This window comes from Barbatula barbatula, assembly GCF_947034865.1.
Source record: "Barbatula barbatula genome assembly, chromosome: 15".
In the NCBI taxonomy this organism is placed as follows: Eukaryota; Metazoa; Chordata; class Actinopteri; order Cypriniformes; family Nemacheilidae; genus Barbatula; species Barbatula barbatula.
The window spans coordinates 12,718,831-12,739,641 of record NC_136778.1 but is presented as its reverse complement, the minus strand read 5'-3'; the positions used below and the strand labels follow the sequence as shown (position 1 = coordinate 12,739,641).

The window sequence follows — 20,811 nt, the reverse complement described above, 5'->3', positions numbered from 1 at the left end:
GAGGGTGAGTAAATCACAAGATAATATAAATTTTTGGGTGAACTATTCCTTTTTAACTACACCAAAGAAACCATCTCAACAAACAATCTTGCATTTCCAATCATTATGCTTAATATGGAAAACATTGCACATTGAAAAGGGGAAGAACAATCTGGGGTATTTGTAAACTTTATAACCAGGTCACTATAAAGAGTGCTGCTTAAAAATGTTGGTGGTATTAAACCCCAATGTTGGGGGTATTAAACCCAGCCTGATTCTCACCTACAGCAACCCAAGATCACATGTCTGGGGCATCAAGCCATTGCTCAAAGAGAAAATGCCCTGAAATATCACTCGGTTAGGAGATCACATGTGCAAGGTCAGAATAAAAGTGCCTCTTAAATTATCTCTGCATGCAACCCATTCCGTACATGTACAAGCAACTACTATCCATAGAGAATATCTCAGTGGCAGGCCAGATTCCAGCTGGACATGCAAGTATACATTTACAATAGTACGAATTCTTCCAGGATTCGTCTGTTTTCACCTTTCCTCCTGAGTAGAAGTAAGGTGAGTAATAAATAAAACCAGCATATCAATTTCTAGTAAATAAACACATTTCTCTTAATTCAAAAAGGTCCGTCATCTTCTTCTGTATCTGGAGAGACAGGCTGAGAAACAGCGAAGATGTCCTGACATTGAAGTTTGGTTTTCAAAGTAGAGGTCTGAGGGGGCGAGGAAGGTTTTCTCTTCTCCGATGAGAGGAGTCTTAAAATCTCCCCCACCTGAACTTCCAGCGCTGCTAGCCGGCCATTTAAAGTCTGTATGTCCCCCTTTAGTTCCAGCTTTGCCTCATGCAGGCTGTTTTGAAGCAGACCCTGTTCAGGAACAGGCTGCAAATGAAGACTCCTAATGGTCACATCGCCCAACTCTGGGCTGGGCTGATCGTACGGGCTCTGCTCCGTCGGGCCCTTCTCATGGGGGCTCCGCGAATCACCCACCCTGTCAATACGCAAGTCACTCTTTGTGATCCCACTGTCACATGAATCAGTCTTGTGTAGGGCACTGTTTTCATCTGTCTCATCACCATTTCCATTTCCACCCGGATCCCCTTCACCTGACGACCCTCTCTCAGCTTCCTGTTTTTTTGAGTCCTCAGAATTCACATTCAGGGGTTGAGACGTATCCCTCCACTCCTCTTCTTTCTGAGGCTGCTTCTCCAGTTCCAGTGGAAGCACAGGAGGTGCTACAGATGTGGCGTTATGGAAGCGCATCCACCCTCGTCCTCCTCTGGGTCTCACAGGACTCGTAACCTTTAAGCAACTTTGGTCCTCTATACTAAAGCTGGGCTTGAGCTCCATAGCTTCATGGCCATCGCTCCGGTTCGGTTCCTCCGTCTGAACATAAGCTAGTGCGTTTTGGATGGGGGTTATCTGCGATACGGTCACAACACTTGAACCGCTGTTCCCGTTGCCTGAACCAGGGGCACCATTTTGCATGGGGGACACATGTTGATGTTGAAGAGGATGGTGACCCTGATACTGGGGCTGATATTGCTGCTGATGGAGCGGATGGGACAGCGGATGAAGATGATGCTCCACCTGAAACTGGTTCCTCTCTAGGTCGGGTTGCGATGAACCTTGCGTACGCATCTCCTTCTGCTGTTTGAACTTTTGGAATAGTTTTCGGACAGGATGGTCCACGGGGATAGACAACGTGACTTCATTCTTCTGGTGTCTCCTTTCCTCTTCCTCCTTCTTGACATCAACAATCTTGCGAAAAATTATCTGTGGAGAAAAATAAACATAAGAAATCAATGTAGTTTTACTTCATCTCTGCGCCAAATGAACGAAAACAAAGACTATTCTAACACAAGCTGTGTCTCAATTCATTGGCTGACTCACTGGAAGGCTGCATTCTAAGATCGAATGTGAATATTTTGTTTTAGAAAAGTACACGGTTTTATTTTGCAGCATTTTTTTATTCTATAGAATATGGGTCTTCAGCTGGGGGTCCTCAGTGGAACTGAAAAGGGGTCCACTCACAGGCAACTTTGTTAAAAAGGTTAATATTACAACCAATGTTTTGCTGATTGCAGCTCCCGCTTATTGCGATTTTAACATGCATGCTGATAGGAGTTGCATGCAAATAAGGTGCACTTTCATATTTCTGAACTTTTTTCAAATTTGTAAAAGCTGTAAAGCGCCAATTTGACTCCACAAAAAGACACCACACCGCTTCTGCATTGTTAACTGACAAAAATATCGTACGTGTTAAAAATCAATGAAACGCACACCGTGTACTAATGGGGAACATCAAACATGTTGCCCCAAAAATAACACGGACCTGTTGCATGTTGCTGTCTGATATGAGTCTCTGCAGAGAAAACTTGTGAATCTTCGTCTAACAGCCACGACAATGCTGATCCACGAGAAAGACAACGGAGCTCAGAATTTTAAAATAGCCTTGTGTTCTGCAACACAGAAGCGGAAGAAAAAAAACACTTAATAAAGCGGCCTGCTTTTACAACATATCATCTGCAATGTTTTCTTTCGCATCCAGAGACGACCTCTATCTCAACTAGAATAGTAGACCATTAAACAGGGTCAGTCATCTCATTGAAGCCTTAATAAAAACGTGGTGCAGGACAAGTACATTGTCCGTCTCACAGCATGTAGGATGCGTCAAATCCCTTAAAATAACCAAACAAGCTACATTAATAATAAATTATACGCAGGAAAGTGTGTCTGTGCAACAACATAACATGCATAATTGCCATGAATGTTGGGGGGGGGAGAAGAACCCAAGCGCAGGCAGCAGTAGCGGAACACTCAAACTTTATTGTAAAATAAAAACCCACGATGGTGGAAAACAGGAACGTAACTGAAGAAACAAAAAATTGTCACGATGGGACAAAACCTAGAAACAGTATTTAAACAAACCAAAAACCCACCAAATGACTCAAACAGGACTTACTAGGAAACACAACATAAAACAAGGTCATTCACTATATCCAAGAACCCATGGTGCCACGCAACCCACATGATAATTTACTAAACAAACACACACACAAGACAGCATACACAAGGGCATTAAATAGGGGAATCTAAGAAAGGATAATTAACACATGGCAGGTGTGGGGAATGAAACACTAATGAAAGATATTGAGGAAACGAGAGGGGTGGGGCCAGAGACGAGACCGGAGAGAACGCATATTATGTCATGACTGACAATAATATGTTTCTCTCCACACAAAACTTGTGGCTTTATCATGATTCTGCCACCAGACACTTGGAAATCAAGACAAAAGAGGGCAGAACCATGACACATAATAGTAGGCTACTTAAGTAATGTCATAACATAATAGTGCTGTGCCAATAAGGGTTGTTTCTATTTAAATAGCTCGGTTTACACTTTTAGTAAAAGGGGGGTCCCTGCTCCATGCATCTATCATCTAAGGGTTCCTTGCCGCGAAAAACGTTAAAGAACCCTGCAGTAGAAAATGGCAAATTACAGCAATATACTGCACATTTACAGGATAGGTGTAAAATAACATGAACTTTCACTTAAAGGGTTTCTCAATTGTTAACAAGCATTTACCAATATTTAAAGTACTTTTTCTAAACTTGTTTAGAACACAATAACACACCTACATAACACACTTAGCCAGAAAGCACATTTTCTTGCCAAAACCACATTTTGTTAAATACATTTGTCAACATATGCTAACTCTAACTCTTTTTCAAGAGTTGTCAGCTGTAAACAAATATTTTTTATATTGTGCTGTAAAAAAGTCTTGTCGTCTTCTTTTCTGTTTAACAATTGCTCGTCTTTTACTGCAAGTTGGTAAGCTGGTATGGGGTAAGCTCGTGTGAAAAGAAGATTTAAGCATTTTAGAAATGTGTGTGTCGACTGAGTATTGTGTGAAAACAACATTAATTGTGTTAATGGTATGGTCACAACAGATGGATGTTGTGCTAATTGTTCACAGGTGTTCCTTGTTTGCATTTAGTCTTGTTTGTATAAGTATCCCTCGTGTTACCATTGCCCTTCGTTTAGCTTTGTTGTTGTTCATGTAACTGCTTTCTGTAAGCTTATGTTTTGTTTAGTTCATGTTTTTGATTTCAGGTCAGGTATTTTGCTCCCTTTGTATTTTTGTTCATATTTTTTAGCTAATAGACACTCCATTAAACTTGCCGTCAGTGGACTGTCATTATGTTCTTTTAATAATCCTTTTTGAGAGAGTATAAAACAAACTACCCAACACTAAATCAAACGAACCAATCTTAAATATATCGGCTATAAAAATATTCATCATGCAATAGTAATATTTTTGAAAAACGTCTTCTATACTGTAGTAGTAATAAAATAACGACAGCTACAAAACAATAGGGTAAAAAATGCCACTACAAAAACAACTTCAAAATAAAACACACAAATGCCTTACAAAGAATAACATTCTTGTGTTATGAAACTTTAACACATTGCTGTTTTTGCATTGTTTTGTCAATTTGTGTTGCCCTTGTGTTATAAAATGTTGAAATGTTGAAAATGCTGCATAAATTGAGTTAAAAGTAACACAATAGCTGTTGTCCTTCGACACAGTGATGTATCCGTTGGAGGACAGATTGTGTAGATAAATAAAAATAAAATCTAAATGATAACTATAAAACATCACATGAAAACTCTAAACACACACAGGTAGACCTACATTTACATCCAGTCATAACCTTTTCATCCAAAGCAAAAGTCTGCATAAAAAGATTTCTTTGCTTACTGTACATACAATCATAATTAAACCCAGAAATTACATTTTATAGTTATTTATAAATATATATATATATATATATATATACTGTAAATTTTTAAACTTATATTTTGTCTGCATGGTTTTCAGTTGCTAGCTCTGTGTCATCTACCTCAACTTTGCTCTTTCAACAGTGTTGAATGAAACATTCACTCATGTTTAGGGCAGCGTGCCAGTTTTTTAACGGGTTTAAGAGGCATGAGTGTATTGAAGAGGACAGCAGGGAACAAAAATGAGGTTAACAGCATTGAAACTGTGCCAGGTGGTCAACATTAAGGCTGACGACGGTGTGAAACGTTTGAGCATTTAAACTAACAATAACTGGAGGCGAACACAACGTTTCAGATCCTTCAGCAACAACGCAGTTGCTGGTGCAGAAATAATACTGCCCTCAATGTTTCTTTCCATCTTTGATGGGTCTCTTTTGGCGTGGCAGTGGCTTTGATCACATACATGTTAATTAAAGAGTGTTAATTAAGCACCCAAGCCTCTTGCTGAGTACCCTAGGGAGGTCTGTATGACCTCACCTGACATACTGTTGAAGACATGTGGCCACACGGCTTTTACTTTTAATAGGATTTTATCACACTTTTAAAGACCAGTCTGGAATGAGGCATTGCGCTTCTGTTCCACATTTTCTTAAAGTCACAGAACACCCAAAAATATAAATGTAGTTGTCATTTACTCAACCTTAAGTCATTCCAAATACATGTGACGGATAGAAGTATTTATTTAAGAATGGTGATGCTGATCTTTTTCCAAGCAATGAAAATGATTGGAGAAGAAAGTAAGTCATATTAACTTGGAACAACATGAGGTATGTGCCGTTCTGGGTACACTACCCCTTTAAAGGGAAATGTCACGCACAAAAGGAAAATTCTGTCATCATTTACTCACCATTTACTCATGTATTTGGAATGACTATCTTTCTTCTGCAGAACAAGAAAAAGAATATCGGTAACCGAGCAATGGCGAGAGACCCATTCACTTCTGTTGCATGGACACAAAACCAATGCAAGTCAATGGGTACAGTTGTTTGGTTATTCTTTAAAATATGTTTTTATGGGTTCTGCAGAAGAAACAAATCATACACGTTTGTATTGAAAAGAGGGTGAGTAAATGATGACATAACTTTCATTTTGGGGTGAACTATCCCTTTAAGCTCGTTGTGTAAAACATGAAACAACATCCAGAGTAAACACATACACACCGGGAGATAGATTGCCTAGTCTTCTTCCCAGTCCAACGGTGTTTTTAGAAAATATCATACACTTGCAGAAAATTGCTGCATCCTTCCTTATCACTATCACTGTTGTTTGAGATAACATAACAGTGACCGTGCTGACTTCAATAAAATGATTCTCCTCAGGGCAAACATTGGTCTGTTGGGTTATAAATAGAACAGGCTGTGTCACGTGCCCTTTATTTATCCGCGTGCCTCCTTTCTGCACCCTGAAGTGCTGCGTCGCATGTCACTTCTCATCTCCAGGAGGACTCGGGCAAATAATGAATCCAACCCCCTTCTGCCGCTTCATATTATTTAAATGCAGCTTAGTATGAAAGCGAGATGGGTGTGATGGAGGGAACGAGAAAGAGAATGAGTGGGCTAGAGATAGTCTGTGGCAAATAAAGAAAAATAAGCACAAGTGTGCAAACAGAGAACAGAAAATGAAGGGAGGTGTATGCTGTGATTGATATTAATTGTGAAAATATTGGAAAATGTAATCACACACATAGCTCTTTTAACTTTTGATTTGTATTCTGAACTTGTGTTCATTTAAAAGATCATTTAAAGTTCACCCTGTAATAAAAATTCTGTCATCATTTACTCACCCTCCTGTCATTACAAACCTGTATGACTTTCTTTCTTCTGCAGAACACGAAGGAAGATATTCTGAAAAACGTTGTTAAATGGACCCCATTCACTTGCATTGGTTTCGTGTCCATACAGTAGAAGTGAATGGGGTCCAGTGCTGTTCGCATACCAACTTTCTTTAAAATATCTTCTTTTGTGTTCTGCAGAAGAAAGAAAGTCATAAAGGTTTAAAGGTTTGAAATGACAAGAGGATGAGTAAATAATGACAGAATTGCTGCTTATTACAGGTATATACTGTAGTCAACGTTTAACGTAAATATACAGTATAATTGCATTGCATTGACAGACACAAAAATGTAGTGCAAATGATAAATTAATATACAGAGTTGAGGTTAAAAAAATGCTCTAGGATTAAAAAATAAAAGACCCATTACATGCAAATAGTGTGAAGTGCCTATTTTATTAAGATTGAACTCTTTGGGCCTTACAACACGCTGTTCAATTCCTTCGTGCAGGCTCTTATTTGATAATGACAATTATCACAAAGCTCAAGCTGTCCAGTAGTAAAAGCAGGGACAGAAAGAAAATAGATGTGTCAACAGTGTGAATCTGTTCTGCACAGGAAAACTGATTAAGGATTTATAATGATCTCTAAGCATCCGCTGGGAATTGTAATGAAGAATCCAATATTTCATTTTGCGCCCTGTCGAGCCACTGAGCCAGGTTTATTATTCTAACATTTCTCACCTGTGTGAAGTGACTTTTTTCTCTTTAACGGAGACGGATGGTATGATTGGAATAATTGCACAGGCATGCAGGGTCACTCGTTTTATTTAATGAGCTGTAGTATGAGAAAGTATTGTTACTGCATGTCTGAACAGCAGAATCCGTCTACCCTGTGATTCAACACAAATGCCACAGTAGGAATAGCTCTGCTCTGTATTACTTACAGATTTCCTGAAATAACACTACTGTATATGCCCACTTAACACAACTCAAACACATACTATAGGGGACAAAAGTCTCAGTTCACTAGTGAAGATGCTTCTGTTTTGCAGTTTTCTTACAAACGAGAACGTCTATACAGGAACGGACTGGGACAAAAAAACGGCCCTGGACTTTGACTAGGCCTGGCCCAAAGCAAACGGCGCGGAAACTCGACAACAACAACAACAACGCCTGGCATGAGTGTCACAAGACTTTAATTGTGGCTCATGATACTATACCATCCAAATTATAGCAATAGCACTAACGTTGACTGGATGTTGTGTTTAAAGCATATTATTCTAGATTAACTTGAATTCTCACATAGAAATGGAGGTCTCAACACATTGCAGTCCCTCTTGCTGAACCAATACAAAACAGGTATCTGAAACACTAAACACATAGGCCTGAACCCAGAGTACTCCCCGGTAGTGGTAAGAGTAGTAGATGGAACTAGAAGTGAGGAGATGGGGTGGACGAGGGATGCTGATAAACTGTCAATAAACAGAGGTAGGTCTGCTGTGTATCTACACCTGGTCATTGAGTTGATTACTGATTGATCTCCACTTGTGCTAATTGGGTTAATTATCTGAACCTGCTCCTCCCAAACTTTGTTAAATAAAACGTCATATAATATTCTGTTATAACAGCATATTATACAATCTATTCCATGCTGTTTTAAAATTAATTTATTCATAATCTTAATTTATGCAGTAATTAATCTTACTGCACAAATAAAACGACATCTAAATGAAAATACACCATTACAAATGTAACTTCTGTATTGAAAATCTTCAAAGTTTGTAAGCATTAACTGTAACGTTACCAACATTTTCAAAAGTAAAAGCAAAACATATTTCGTAATATTAGCTACTGCATGTGGCATTTTAGAGCTAAAATTTTGAAGTTTAGCTGTTTGAACTACTGTAATCATTAAAAATGTAGCAACCTGAATATAACCTAACATCATCCCTAGCAAGTAACTCTCTTTCTCCTCTCATGTTCCATAGTTACTTGCCCTGTATCTCCCTCATCACTGGTGGCATGTTGCTGTTTAGCTGTCTGGCTCACTTCTTCACTGCTGATAATTTTAAACTGCGAGGTGCTGCTGCTGGCTGTGCTGCTAAATATTTCTGTTAGTTTGCGACATTTAGTGGCTTCAGCATCTAAATTTCGCAATTTTTTCTCTCTCGCTTTCTCACCCCCACCCTTTTCTTTACGTTTTTTACCCGCGGCCGCGTTATGCATAATGTTTATTTGTTTCTAGCCTCTAACGTCTTTGCTGTTAGTTTCTTCCTCCCGCTTCCTCCTCTTCTTCTTCTTCTCCTTACTTGGCGGCCAACATAGACTGTATAGGCGGCCAAGCAATGCGGCCGCGGCCAGTGCAGCTGGCATCCAACTTAAAGGTGCATTGCTGCCACCTACAGTACTGGAGTGTGAAACAGATTAGTGGGTGGAAAAAAACAGGTGATGACTGCGTGCGTGGCAGGCGGGCCCACCGGCCGTCCTGGAGTACTGGCCATTCTGTGATTCTCCAGATCACAGATGGCCAGTCCGCCCCTGCGTCTATATACTGTAACAATAAACTGTAGGTGAGAGTTGAATTACATGAACCTAGGTTTTGTTATGTTCATCTTTATATAATAGCTTGAACTGCTGATTCTGACTACATAAACATGTGCAAAACCAGATTATTTTGCACAATACGTGTAAATTCTCTCAAGACAGCATATACAAGATATCTTCAGAATGACATAATTTGACACTGTTCAATACCATGTGAACATACTGGATGTACGGGAGAGTACGTTTTATTTTTACTTTGCCTTTTTGCATTGCATGGACATTAAAACAAACTGAACATGTTACTAGGATATACACTGTAGTGACAATTGTAGCATTTGGCACCTCGGATGAAGAAGTGCATTAAAAATATGTATACATGATGTACAATAGTTACACAATGCAGTTATTTAGCAGGACTATTGTGCATAAATTGCTCTGTTCAGCACATAAATGTTACTGATTTTGATTTATTCAGTATATCTACAATGAGGACACTGTATACACAGAAGAATACTGTAAGAAACGCTTTTGTCAAAAAGACAACAGAGCCACGATCCGACACAGTCTCATAAAGACAGAGAGAAAGTGCACTTTTGTTTTCAAGTTAAAAGAAAACTGCCTTTAACATTTTAAGATAAAAATTATCTCAAAGATATTCTTTGATACCTTATTGAAAATTATACCTAGAAATAACAATCCTGTCATCATTAACTCATTCCAAGCCTTTGTGGCACTCTTTATAGTGCATTTTTTAACTACAGTATAATAAAGGCAGTTTAAGCAAAAGAGGACAAACATGACAACAAAGCATCATAAATATAAAAATATAGTTAAGATTTTCACATTTATATATAGATTTTCACATTTATGCCAACACACAAATTCTAAGTCTTCTAGGTCATTTGCCAGAGAACAGATATATCTGTAAATCTGACCTAAAACATACTGTACTTTAGCTGTGGAAAAATCTAACCCTTTCATCATAAGAAGTGTTCTCACAATCTTAATCTCGATGGACGCTGATTTTGATATAAGAGAATGAAATGACAATTTCATCACTCATGACAAGAACCACATGACACAAAACATGTCCTGACAGTGACTGAGTGACAGACAGTAGAATAGGCGACAGTTACACCACCCGCCATATCCCCGAGGAAGAGGTGCATTATGGGAATAAAAATCAATCTCAGGTAGCCATTTGTAATGAATGCTTCTTCCTCAGAAAATGCTTTGATATCCATTAATAAAAACACTGGGAAGTTCTCTACAGGTCCTTGTGGTTAGCTTTGGGTTATTTATTTTATTTCAATTGGTCATAGAAGATAAAGTATCCAAAATGTTTATGAGAACATTTTAAAAACAATATAAACATAACTTAAGTTTCCCCCAAAAATCTTGTTTTTATTCATTCCTGTAAGGAATTTGTCCTGACAGGTTCTACTTTAGTTCAATGAAAAATAAATGTTGGGTTGGGTTATACATTATCCTATGCTCGGTAGTTTTATCCTAATTATCAAAATAAACATTTATTGTGTTAATTTAACTCCACTATTTGTCCATTTTTACCCAACACTGGGTTGAAAATAAAATTTAAGAATGGATTGCTGGTTCAGTTCCAAGAAAGATTTTATTTAATGACAAACTGTGGTCTCGCTTGCTTTTCCTGCAATGTCTTATATTATCTAGGGTTTATCCTATTTGTTTTTACTTCAACATGAAGTGTTGAAAGCTTATTACTGCATTTCAGCACAGTATCACCTAATGTACAGTATTTTCAGTTTTTGGCATATAAATCTTTCAGGTGGATTATTAAAAGACGTGATGATTTTGCAAAAGCTTAGATCTACATTTTTATACAATTTGCCTTTGCACCAGTGACTTTAGGTTTAGAGAAAGGGTTGGGGCAGGGGGTTCAGTATTGCGTTTTTCTTAAGAAACCTTCGAATTAGCCACCTCATAAACTAGTTATGAATTCCTGTGAGATTAGTTGAACAACAGTAATATATATGTATTTATCTCTCAAATCCCGATCAAACCTTTCTATTCTACTTTTATCTGCTGTTTCTGGTTATTAGATATCCACTGAAATACACGGATCGATTCTTGATTTATCCTTTTTTTTGTTAAGGGTTTTTAGGAAAACAAAACCAACAGCAGCTGTACAAAATACTAGAGAGACTTACTGCTACTACAGCTCAGCAAGGATAATGTGAGATATTTAAATAATTTCAAACCAGGCACGGAATAAATCGCTGGGAGTTGATTATCATGTCATATTATGTCTCTGCACCTGAGTAATACAACTCGTAACCTTTTTAAACGGTCACAGTACAATTCAGAAAGCTAATAGGAATGTTTTTATGCATTTCAAGCACTCTGTGGGATTATTTTATGCATTCAAAGGAAGTGTCAACAGTTGTGCTGTGACCTTTTTGTTATTTCGGGTAGTTTACTCTCTATTGACTGTAAATTCCTCAATGTAAAATGTTAAGCATCACACTAGTATTGTTTTACTTTCTTTTTAATACAAACAAACTATTTATTGTGCTTCCAGTATAAGGTACTCTTTCTCTAAGAACAGAATACCCCGGATAATACACTTTAATGAAAAATCTACGAGACGTATTATTAAAAAAACTAGATTCACTGGAGGACTTTTTCAGACTTATTTTGCCCTTTAGCTCAATCGATTAGCAACTACTCTTCTCTGAACCTAACAGTAGGTCCCATGGCCTTGTGGGATAGCTAACTCTTGAAGGTCATCTGGACATTTTTTAACACAGAGTTTTCTGAAATTGTACTTGCTGTGTGCTGTGTGGTTAACCGTTGCACATTGTTCAAGTCGGAACCCTTTCTTCAGGTTTAGGTTTACTTGAAAGCCATGCGTGTTAGAGAAGTCGACATCTTTACAGTTGGTAAATTTCCAAATGCATGGCTGGTTACAACAGCTCTAAGCCAAACAAAAGCAAAACTGCTTTAATAATTGAAATTTCACCACACAAATTCATCACAGCAAATTAACAGTGAAAAAAATAGACCCACAAGCGTTCTTCATTTTAATTACTTTTATGGCTGTTGACATTTAGATTATCTACTTGGTGATAATCACAGCAATAGAAAAACTGAGAAAAATGTGACAATGCTTTTGGAAATATTCAAATGATTTTCCGCACTGCAGAATGGAGGTAAAGGGCAAAAGTTATGTGGGGGAATTGAAACAAAAGTGCACTTAGTCTACCAACACAGCAAAATCTAAGATTAATAGGATCTGGTAGACATTTATTCTGCCTTCACCCCCACCTATCCAACACTTCTTTACTTTGCTGCTTTAAGTACAGCAGGAGGCGCTGCCAGGAGATGGTCTCCACTCCCCATCCAAATGCTGAGGCATCACCGGCCCCGGGAACGCCCCACTCAGCACTTTCCAGTCATAGCCAGCCAATCAGCAGATTATTGCGCACTACTACAAAGTAAAAATCATGATGATCCTTTTTTGAGATAACTGACATTTCTTTGCATTCAGTCATTCACTCACTCGCCTATAATGCTGCCTGTCAAGAATTCATTGGCTACACAGAGCGGATGCCATTTTGAAAGCCATAAAATTAGAGTCTCGGTTTGGTGATCAATACCTATCTTGGCCTTTGCTCCATGAGCCAAAAAGCTGGAGTTAATCAATTTATGTCTCTACCTACAGACAAGACTGCCAACACAAACATCAAAGTCTAAAAGGATGATTTCCGGAAGAGCGCAAATGGAATGACCAAATGCTATAAGTCACAAGATACTAACATCTAAGAGCAGTTATACAAAGAGACATTTGTTTAAAGCTTTATCGGAGGCATAGGTACAGTGTAGAAATAAACACATTTGAGAGAAATTCCACCCAAATGCAAAATGCATCTCCATGAATTTCCACGTATGCTCTTTATTTTGTTTCTGATGCAAATGGTGTAGTTACGTATCAAGACAACTTGAGATGAATAAAAACAAACACTTTTAAAGGAGCAATGTGGAGATTTTAGTCTTGTGGTGAGGTTGCGCAGGGGAACCAACGGCTCACTCCACCCTTCCCTTTCGAAGCACTACTGGAGCTGACAGAGGACAAACAAGTCTTCATGTTCGCTTCTTTGCCGAAGGAGATAATGTATTTCCAAAATGCGCTCTGATGTGCAGTTTGTCCATTTAGGGCTACTGTAGAAACAACACGGTAAATTCCATGCAAGGGAAGTGTATGTGGATAGAAATAGATAGAAATATTGCCTCATTCTAAGGCAATAAAAATCCTAACGCTTCATTATGTAAGGTCTTTATACAGCCTTGAAGACATAGTTATGTATGTTATATTGTATTTCTTTCAATGGACACTCCTAAATCTTACACACACTGGCAAAGTTAGCTTGTATATGCCCTAAAAAACGGTTAACGCTATGAGGAAAAATATCTTAACTTGTTCCCCAGATCCTGATAAAGTGGAGATACATGGGATGTTTTTAGACACATACCCAAACTATAATCCACACCAACAAAAGGCAATAGTTATATAAGTGAAATAATGTGTGCACTGTAATTGCAAGCATATTTGCTTTATTGTGTTTATCTGTTGTCGTTTTTCTGGCAACGGTATGTCTATGTGTTAAAATGTCGTAATAATCTTTTAAATAATATTTTAAACCCATTATGTAGCCGACTCTGTGCTGATTTGTATTGGCCGCTTCCAGTTTTCCCCTTGTTTTACCTCCAGCTAAGGCTGTGACGTAATTGTGATGCCGGCTCAGAAGGGGTCTACAAGCTGTTTTGCTTCTAGGCACTAAAAAAGTCCCCACAAGGTAAAAATGATTGATAATACAGTACTATATTTGTGTGGACATTTGCCAGGTTACCAGGACACACTGAGTGGCACCTAGAAGTACTTTTGTGAAATTGGGTTTCATCATACAGTATTTGTGTGTTCTGTAGATAAAAACTACATTTCAGTGCAGCTTCCAATACTAAGCTCTAAAAACAAATAAATCACAGCATACAAAATTGCACTAGGCTAGTCTTCACATTCACATTCTCAACACAAGGTTTAACAGGAGAATAGACACAAACAAGCTGTTCTGTTAAGCGTGGCTTATTGTCTGTATGAATACTCCATGTGCTTATAATTTCTCTATGAATCTTTGCCTTGTTGCTGAGAGAGCATCTCTGCGCTCACTGCTGGTAATGGAGGGGGTGATAAAGTTGCTTCGCCCACCTTATTGGCAGGGGTTTGAAGCATTCTGAAGGCCTTGTAAATCTTGTTAGAATGAAAGCGTGGCAGGTGTGGAGGATTCTGCTTCCTCTTTGGGTTTGCTGCTGAGATGAATCAGCTCAAGCAAAAAAAAAGAGCGATCTGACACTAATCAGCAGTCATAGACAAACAGTTTTGAGCCCAGCGGGTGATGCGGGAGATTTCGACTAAGATGGTTTGAATTCTCTGCCGACTTAGCAAAGGGAAATAGGGATTGTGGATTGAGCACATGGTCTTAACACACGCGGATAGTCGCACCAAAACCAAACAGGAGAATTAGCTTTTTTAACCACATGGAAAACAAAGCATGCTGGGCACTGGAAATCTTCTGCCCAGTTTTACAATTTTAGGTTAACACAACAGCCTTCATGTAGTCCCAACTTGAAAGACTAAACATGAAAAATTTATTTAATTAACTTAAATTTGACAATTGGACACAAATTCAGTTTTTCATTATAAAAAGCAGGTAGTTACTTTAGCAGGTAGTGTCAGCAGATCTTTGCGAGCAAAGTCACACAGTATTACAGTATGTGTAGGGCGTAGTGTCATGACGAAGATGAGATGACAATAGGTGTTCATAATATTAGGAGGTGGCCGTATTAATTCATTATGCATGATAAATGTGTGTGCGCGCCTGCTGATTTGACTCATGCTTTATTCAGAAGGTGCTCTGTGGGAGGCAGTTTTTCTTCAGTAAAGCCGGCCCATCAGCAGTGTTACCCAGCTGACTGGGCACAGCGGGGTGATTGGGCGTCCTCTGTCACTCTATTGCCAAAGAAACCAACATTCTGCCCGTAAAACACTTCACACCATTTCGCCTCACTGTGGTCAGTATAGACACAGTTACAAAGTTACCATTTTCAATAAACAGCAAATAGTGAAATCAATTAAAGATATCAAAGCCTTACACAGTATGTATCGGGAGATATTTAACATGATTTGTCAGCAGTGTTTAGCAAAAGAGTGCCTACTAATACAAAATGTAAATTTATTGATAAAAGTAATGAATATTGCGCTTCAGTGATTCCTGACTGTCTTCATACATTTCAATGCATTCAAACTACTCCAGCTGCCCAAGGAATTTATCAAGCGTGTGACTAGCTATGCCAGAAAGATTTTTGCTCTAAAGATGATCAGCACAGCTATTTTTAGTCCTCAAAATAAGTAACAGAGGAAATCTTTATACCTAAATATAGGTTTACACTTCCCGCAAATGATGTAACTCCCAATGGCAGTGTGAAAAGTGCACAGCTGAGTTCTTTTTGTGTTGGCAGTGCTGAAGGTCTTTCTTAAGCCAGGAGAACCAGTGCTCTTCAGGGGCAGTCTGTCAGAATGAATCATTGATGTATTTAAGGAATATGAGTCCAGGTTTGAAAGCCACAGCAAAGCTGTGAACTCGTATAACCTGAACGTAGCAATACTGCACACCTCACGTTCAGGCGAGGTCAAAAGGCACCAAGATGAGTTTAAATCTCTGAGATAAACAATATGCTGCATGCAGTAGCCTACAGTAAGAGGAACTGTAAACACAAGAGATGCACAGCATGGTGGGTATTGCTTAAACATTCAAAGGGGCCCAAAACATTTACATTACAATGAAAGTCTGGGATGAAAAATCTGTTAAAAACTAGAAATACGCAACGGTTTAGGATTTACCCACAAAAAAAGGTCAAATAGTTAATGATGTCAAATATTGTGACCAAAAAATTCCACATTAAAAATATTATAGCAATAGCTATTGAAATGTAAGAAATAAAATCTGCTGTTGTCAACTTTATTATTATTTTTCATTTGTGTTTCTAGACAAAATAGTCACGACGAGTCACGGAATGAGTTGGTAACTATTGGGCCCTTTAAAGGGATAGTTCACCCAAAATTCTGTCATCCTTTACGCACCCTCTTGTCATTTCAAACCTTTATGACTTTATTTCTTCTGCAGAACACAGAAGAAGATATTTTGAAGAATGTTGGTAACCAAACCATGGTGGTACCCATTGACTTTTGTGTCTATACAGTAGAGTGAATGGGTACCACCGTTGTTACGTTTTGGGTGAACTATCCCTTTAAAGCAGGGGTGTCAAACTCATTTTAGGGTAAGGGCCGGATGGAGAGAAAAGTGACAATGTGCGGGCCGAATCACCTTTTTTAAACCATATTGCACCAAATTACAAATGAATTAGCAAAAAAACTAGAAAGACATACTGTTCTGTAAAAGGTGCATTTAATAAATCCTCAGAACGGTTCAATAACACTCTTATTCCTCTTTGAAAAAACTATTTTGTTTAGGTAAAGGCAATCAAAACCCTTTCCTTTGAATATGAATATTTTTTGTCAGATACTTTTTAAACTAGTAATGACAAAAATGCTACAGAATCTATTTGTGTACAGACGGTCACATTAAATATGAACCATACAAGCTATACAATATAATTCACTAATAGGAAAAACTGCCTTAACATATTTAACAATTAGTACAGTAGTACAACTTCACTTTGGATATGAACATGAAATATATACTAGAAATTCCCTTTAACAACAAAAGATCTAGATCGCATCTGCATTATGATTTTAATTCCTGACATCTCTTTTCTTCAACCACATCAATCTCATGATGTCATTTAGCTGTCTGTTTGTGAGTCGAGAGCGCAGGTTGGACTTGTTAATGTTCATTACCGATTCTTGATGAATTCTCCCTCTGAAAACGGCTTTGATCCCGCTGCGATTTCGTTGGCGATCAAATAGCTTTACAGCTTCATCAGTCCCTGTTCTTTTTGTGAACATTGACTGCTTTTTTCCGAGGCTAAAGTTAAATTATTGACTTTTCGAAGTTGTCCAGTGTATTTATCATATTTCTCTGCGTGTGTGCCGTTTAATATTCTACTCGTTTTGCACAGCCACGGCTTGTGAGCAGATTAAACATACCGGCCTACCGTTGAACTAACAGAAGAAATACGTCTTCTTCCGTCAGTTTTCTTTATTTGGACATTTTAAAATCACTAGTACTTGCCGCACAACTTAGCCGACTTTGTTTTCGAAATGTAGGCGGCGCTTTAGAATGCGCATGCTTGTTAGGGGTTCCGGCAGAAGCCCAATTAAATGATCAATGATAAAATAAAAAATTTAATAAAACAAAACATAATATGGCAGCGAAAACCTGATTGTATTAATAAACTTTAAATTAATTAAAATAATAATAAACTTTTATTTCATATTTGTATTATTTTTCAAATCTTCCCTCGGGCCGTATTGGACGCCTTATCGGGCCGGATACGGCCCGCGGGCCGTATGTTTGACACCCCTGCTTTAAAGCAAAATTTAAATCAAATGTATATCACTAACAAATTACACTGGAAAAACAACGTGACAGGATCAGTTGACATTTTGTAATGAAAGAAATGAGTGTACAGTATGGTGCTTACTCGCTTGCGGAGGTTGCAGGTGAGAAAGAGGTTGCGGGAGAAAGAGTTGGCGAATGCCGTGTAGAACTCCAGCACTTTGAGTAAAGCATCCCTCCTGATCACATGCAGATCGCAGTACGTCAGAGCCCTCACGTTAGCGCACGCATGCGCCAGACTGGCTTCTTTCCAGAACACGTCGCCAAACACGTCACCCTTACCTAAAACAGATGGAAAGAGGTTGTAGAAAGAAACAACATTTAACGTTTAATCTATCAAAGGTGTTTATTTTTGGTGTTTGACCATTTATGGAGCTCACTTTGTGCAAATTCAATTAGGGTCCAATTCAATTATTGTAAATTTTCATCTAAAGAGCTGTAAGCTTGATTGTAGCTGAATCAGCAACATCTATTATTCAGAAAGGCATACAATTGGCCTTATACTGCGTTCACTGAGCTTCAAATCAGTTTTTCACAGGTATCCTCACAATAACTGTGCATACTTAAAAGTCACACAAGTCAACACTTGTGAGAGAATCTGTCCAAAGAAGCCAGCGTTCAGTGCTTTGATGAGGAGCATCATTAGGAGCCCAGCAGGTTCAGTGTGGTGGGTTCAAGTAAATGCCTTGGGACTAATTAACTCACAGTGCTCACGTCTTATTTCATTTCATAATCATTAAAGCAAAAGAGCATCTGAACTAATTCCCCATTAGAAGAAAGAGACCTTGCCTTCCTGCCTCTAGCGCCTCGTAAGGTCTAATGTGAGGTCATCTGAGGTCTTTGTTGCAACAGTATATCAGCACAACTCAAAAGATTACGAGATCACAAGATAACGTCCAGACTGAGACCAAAAAAAAAAAGATCTCATAAAAACGTGCCTGTTTGTGGACGTGTCATCTCAAGTGTCTCAAATTGTTCAGATCTTGAATTGGCTCCTAATCCCTTATCTGCACTTACAGAGATAAAGTAATAACTGCCGCTTTGCTGCGGAGGAATTTGACACATACAACTATAACAAATAATACTATAACAGCAGAGAAAACTGCAAAAAAAACATCTTTCATAGCAGAGGTCTGTATTTGTCTTTAAATTACGAAATTTCCCCCACATCTGGTCATTGTTACAGCACTGGAGACTATGAACTACCCCACGAACATCCCTGTGAAACCAACGACCCTTACATCAATAAAAATCGGTCCCCAGAGTTGGATTAAAGCAGGATAAGGAGACCGCGTCGCCACAGGCAGTGAACGGACTACAGTGTGAGCTTCATGTCGACTCAGGGGTTAAGAGTGACGAGATCACAGTGCGAGTTCCTGTAGGAACTTGAGCTTCAGAGATCTGAGGTAGTACTAAAACACACCGTCTAATTGTGCTGCATTGCGCTTTCTAGGATTTAATGAGAATGTTGTGATCCTGTTTCGTGTTGTGCGGAAAATATTCAACAACGGCAACCAGGTACACAGAAGCCAGATGTAGAAAACATTTTGTAATGATGAGTATGCATTATTAAAATCAACTTGTAGGCACTTCTAGTCTGCCCAAAGGCTACAAAAAAGTTATTAAACATTTCCATTATTGCCCAGGATAAAGGTAAAGGCTAGTTTGTATTTAGAGAACTATCACATTTTCATGTTATATGGGGTAAGTCGTCACAAGTAGAGCCTGTCATTTAAACCTGCGATTTATGATTTTGCAGCTAAATGTGAGCAGTAAAACTATTATTGTCACAGTCCCGTTCTGTTCCCATGCCGCCTGTGTTTCCCCAAGTTCCCATCATCCTCTGCGCAACAAACCAATTAAGAACAAGCGGTTGTCATGTCGCGCCTGTCGCGTCCGCTGTAGACACGGTGTTAGTCATAAGAACAACTTGCATACATCTTACTATTAGCTATGATTATTCTACTCGGTTATATATTATCTGTATTTATATATATATGGCAAGATTTTCATTTGACATTTTCATTTGACTCTGGCAACACGTTTATTGCAACTTTTGTTTTATTGTAAATCTTAATTTAAATCTAAATGTAGATCTTGGATGATCTTGCTGGTATCATCCATAGAAACGGGGCAACCCCGCCTTTTCCTTTCTATTTCTTCTTAGTAAAAGCTGCTCTCAGCAGGTGTGTGAATAGGTTTCAAGAAAAAACTTAATGATAAGATAAAATGTTTTTGAGGCCCTGAGCTACAGACTTTGTGACAACATCCCCAAGTGACAACTAACACCACTTTCTCCTGTTAAGAATGTCCTAACTCACCTAAAATGGCAATAACCTCATCATCCTGGATGACCTCCAGTGATCCAGACACAACAAAGCAAAGAGTGTCCACACTCTCTCCTGCGTGGAATATAAGGTCTCCAGGAGCACAATGTGTAGTCTGGAACTCTACCGCCAAAGAGCGCAGACAGCCATCACTGGCCAGTCGAAAAGCAGGGTGCTCATTGAACACCTGACGATTCAGGTGAACGCAGATGTCCGCACGCATGTCTTTTGGACAGATGGACAGAACCTGCAGGGTAATGCAAAGAATGTAAGAATATAATGACAAAGTAAACACCAATGAAGAGGTAAAAATCAGTTTTGCTATTACATTAGTCTGGGTCCAGATTACGAATAATAAATAACAACTGACTGTGCATTATCAAGTTTATTTCATGGCTACTCAACAAACAAATACGTAGATATACATTAAAGATTGATTGCAGTGTAAATGATTTAAATACAAATAAGCAGACTTCAATTCACTGTTGCACACAGATTGCACTTCATGTCTTTTTCTCTGACGTTGTTTAAATTGTTATATTGATATAGTTTAACTTTTGTTGTATATTTAAATATTTTCTGTCTTTAAATTTGTGTTTCTTTAACTGTTATGCACCAGCCTACCAAGGCAAATTCCTCATACATAATAAGTCTTTGTTAAATAAATGATTCTTTGATTCTAAACAGTCAGCTTCAGAACTGCAAGTTATCATAAAAATG

The 20,811-nt window shown here is 38.4% G+C and overlaps 1 protein-coding gene across 1 annotated transcript in view; it reads right to left on the bottom strand.

Moving 5' to 3' along the window:
• Window positions 1-608: 608 nt before the first annotated feature.
• The window catches only part of kcnh5a (potassium voltage-gated channel, subfamily H (eag-related), member 5a), a gene marked incomplete at both ends in the record, with an annotated part of 75,238 nt that continues 55,035 nt past the window's right edge, over window positions 609-20,811 (bottom strand). Inside the window, 3 exons of the mRNA XM_079475511.1 lie at window positions 609-1,766; window positions 17,850-18,046; window positions 20,086-20,338. Coding sequence (XP_079331637.1) covers window positions 609-1,766; window positions 17,850-18,046; window positions 20,086-20,338 — 1,608 coding nt within the window. The remainder of the gene's footprint in view (window positions 1,767-17,849; window positions 18,047-20,085; window positions 20,339-20,811) is intronic.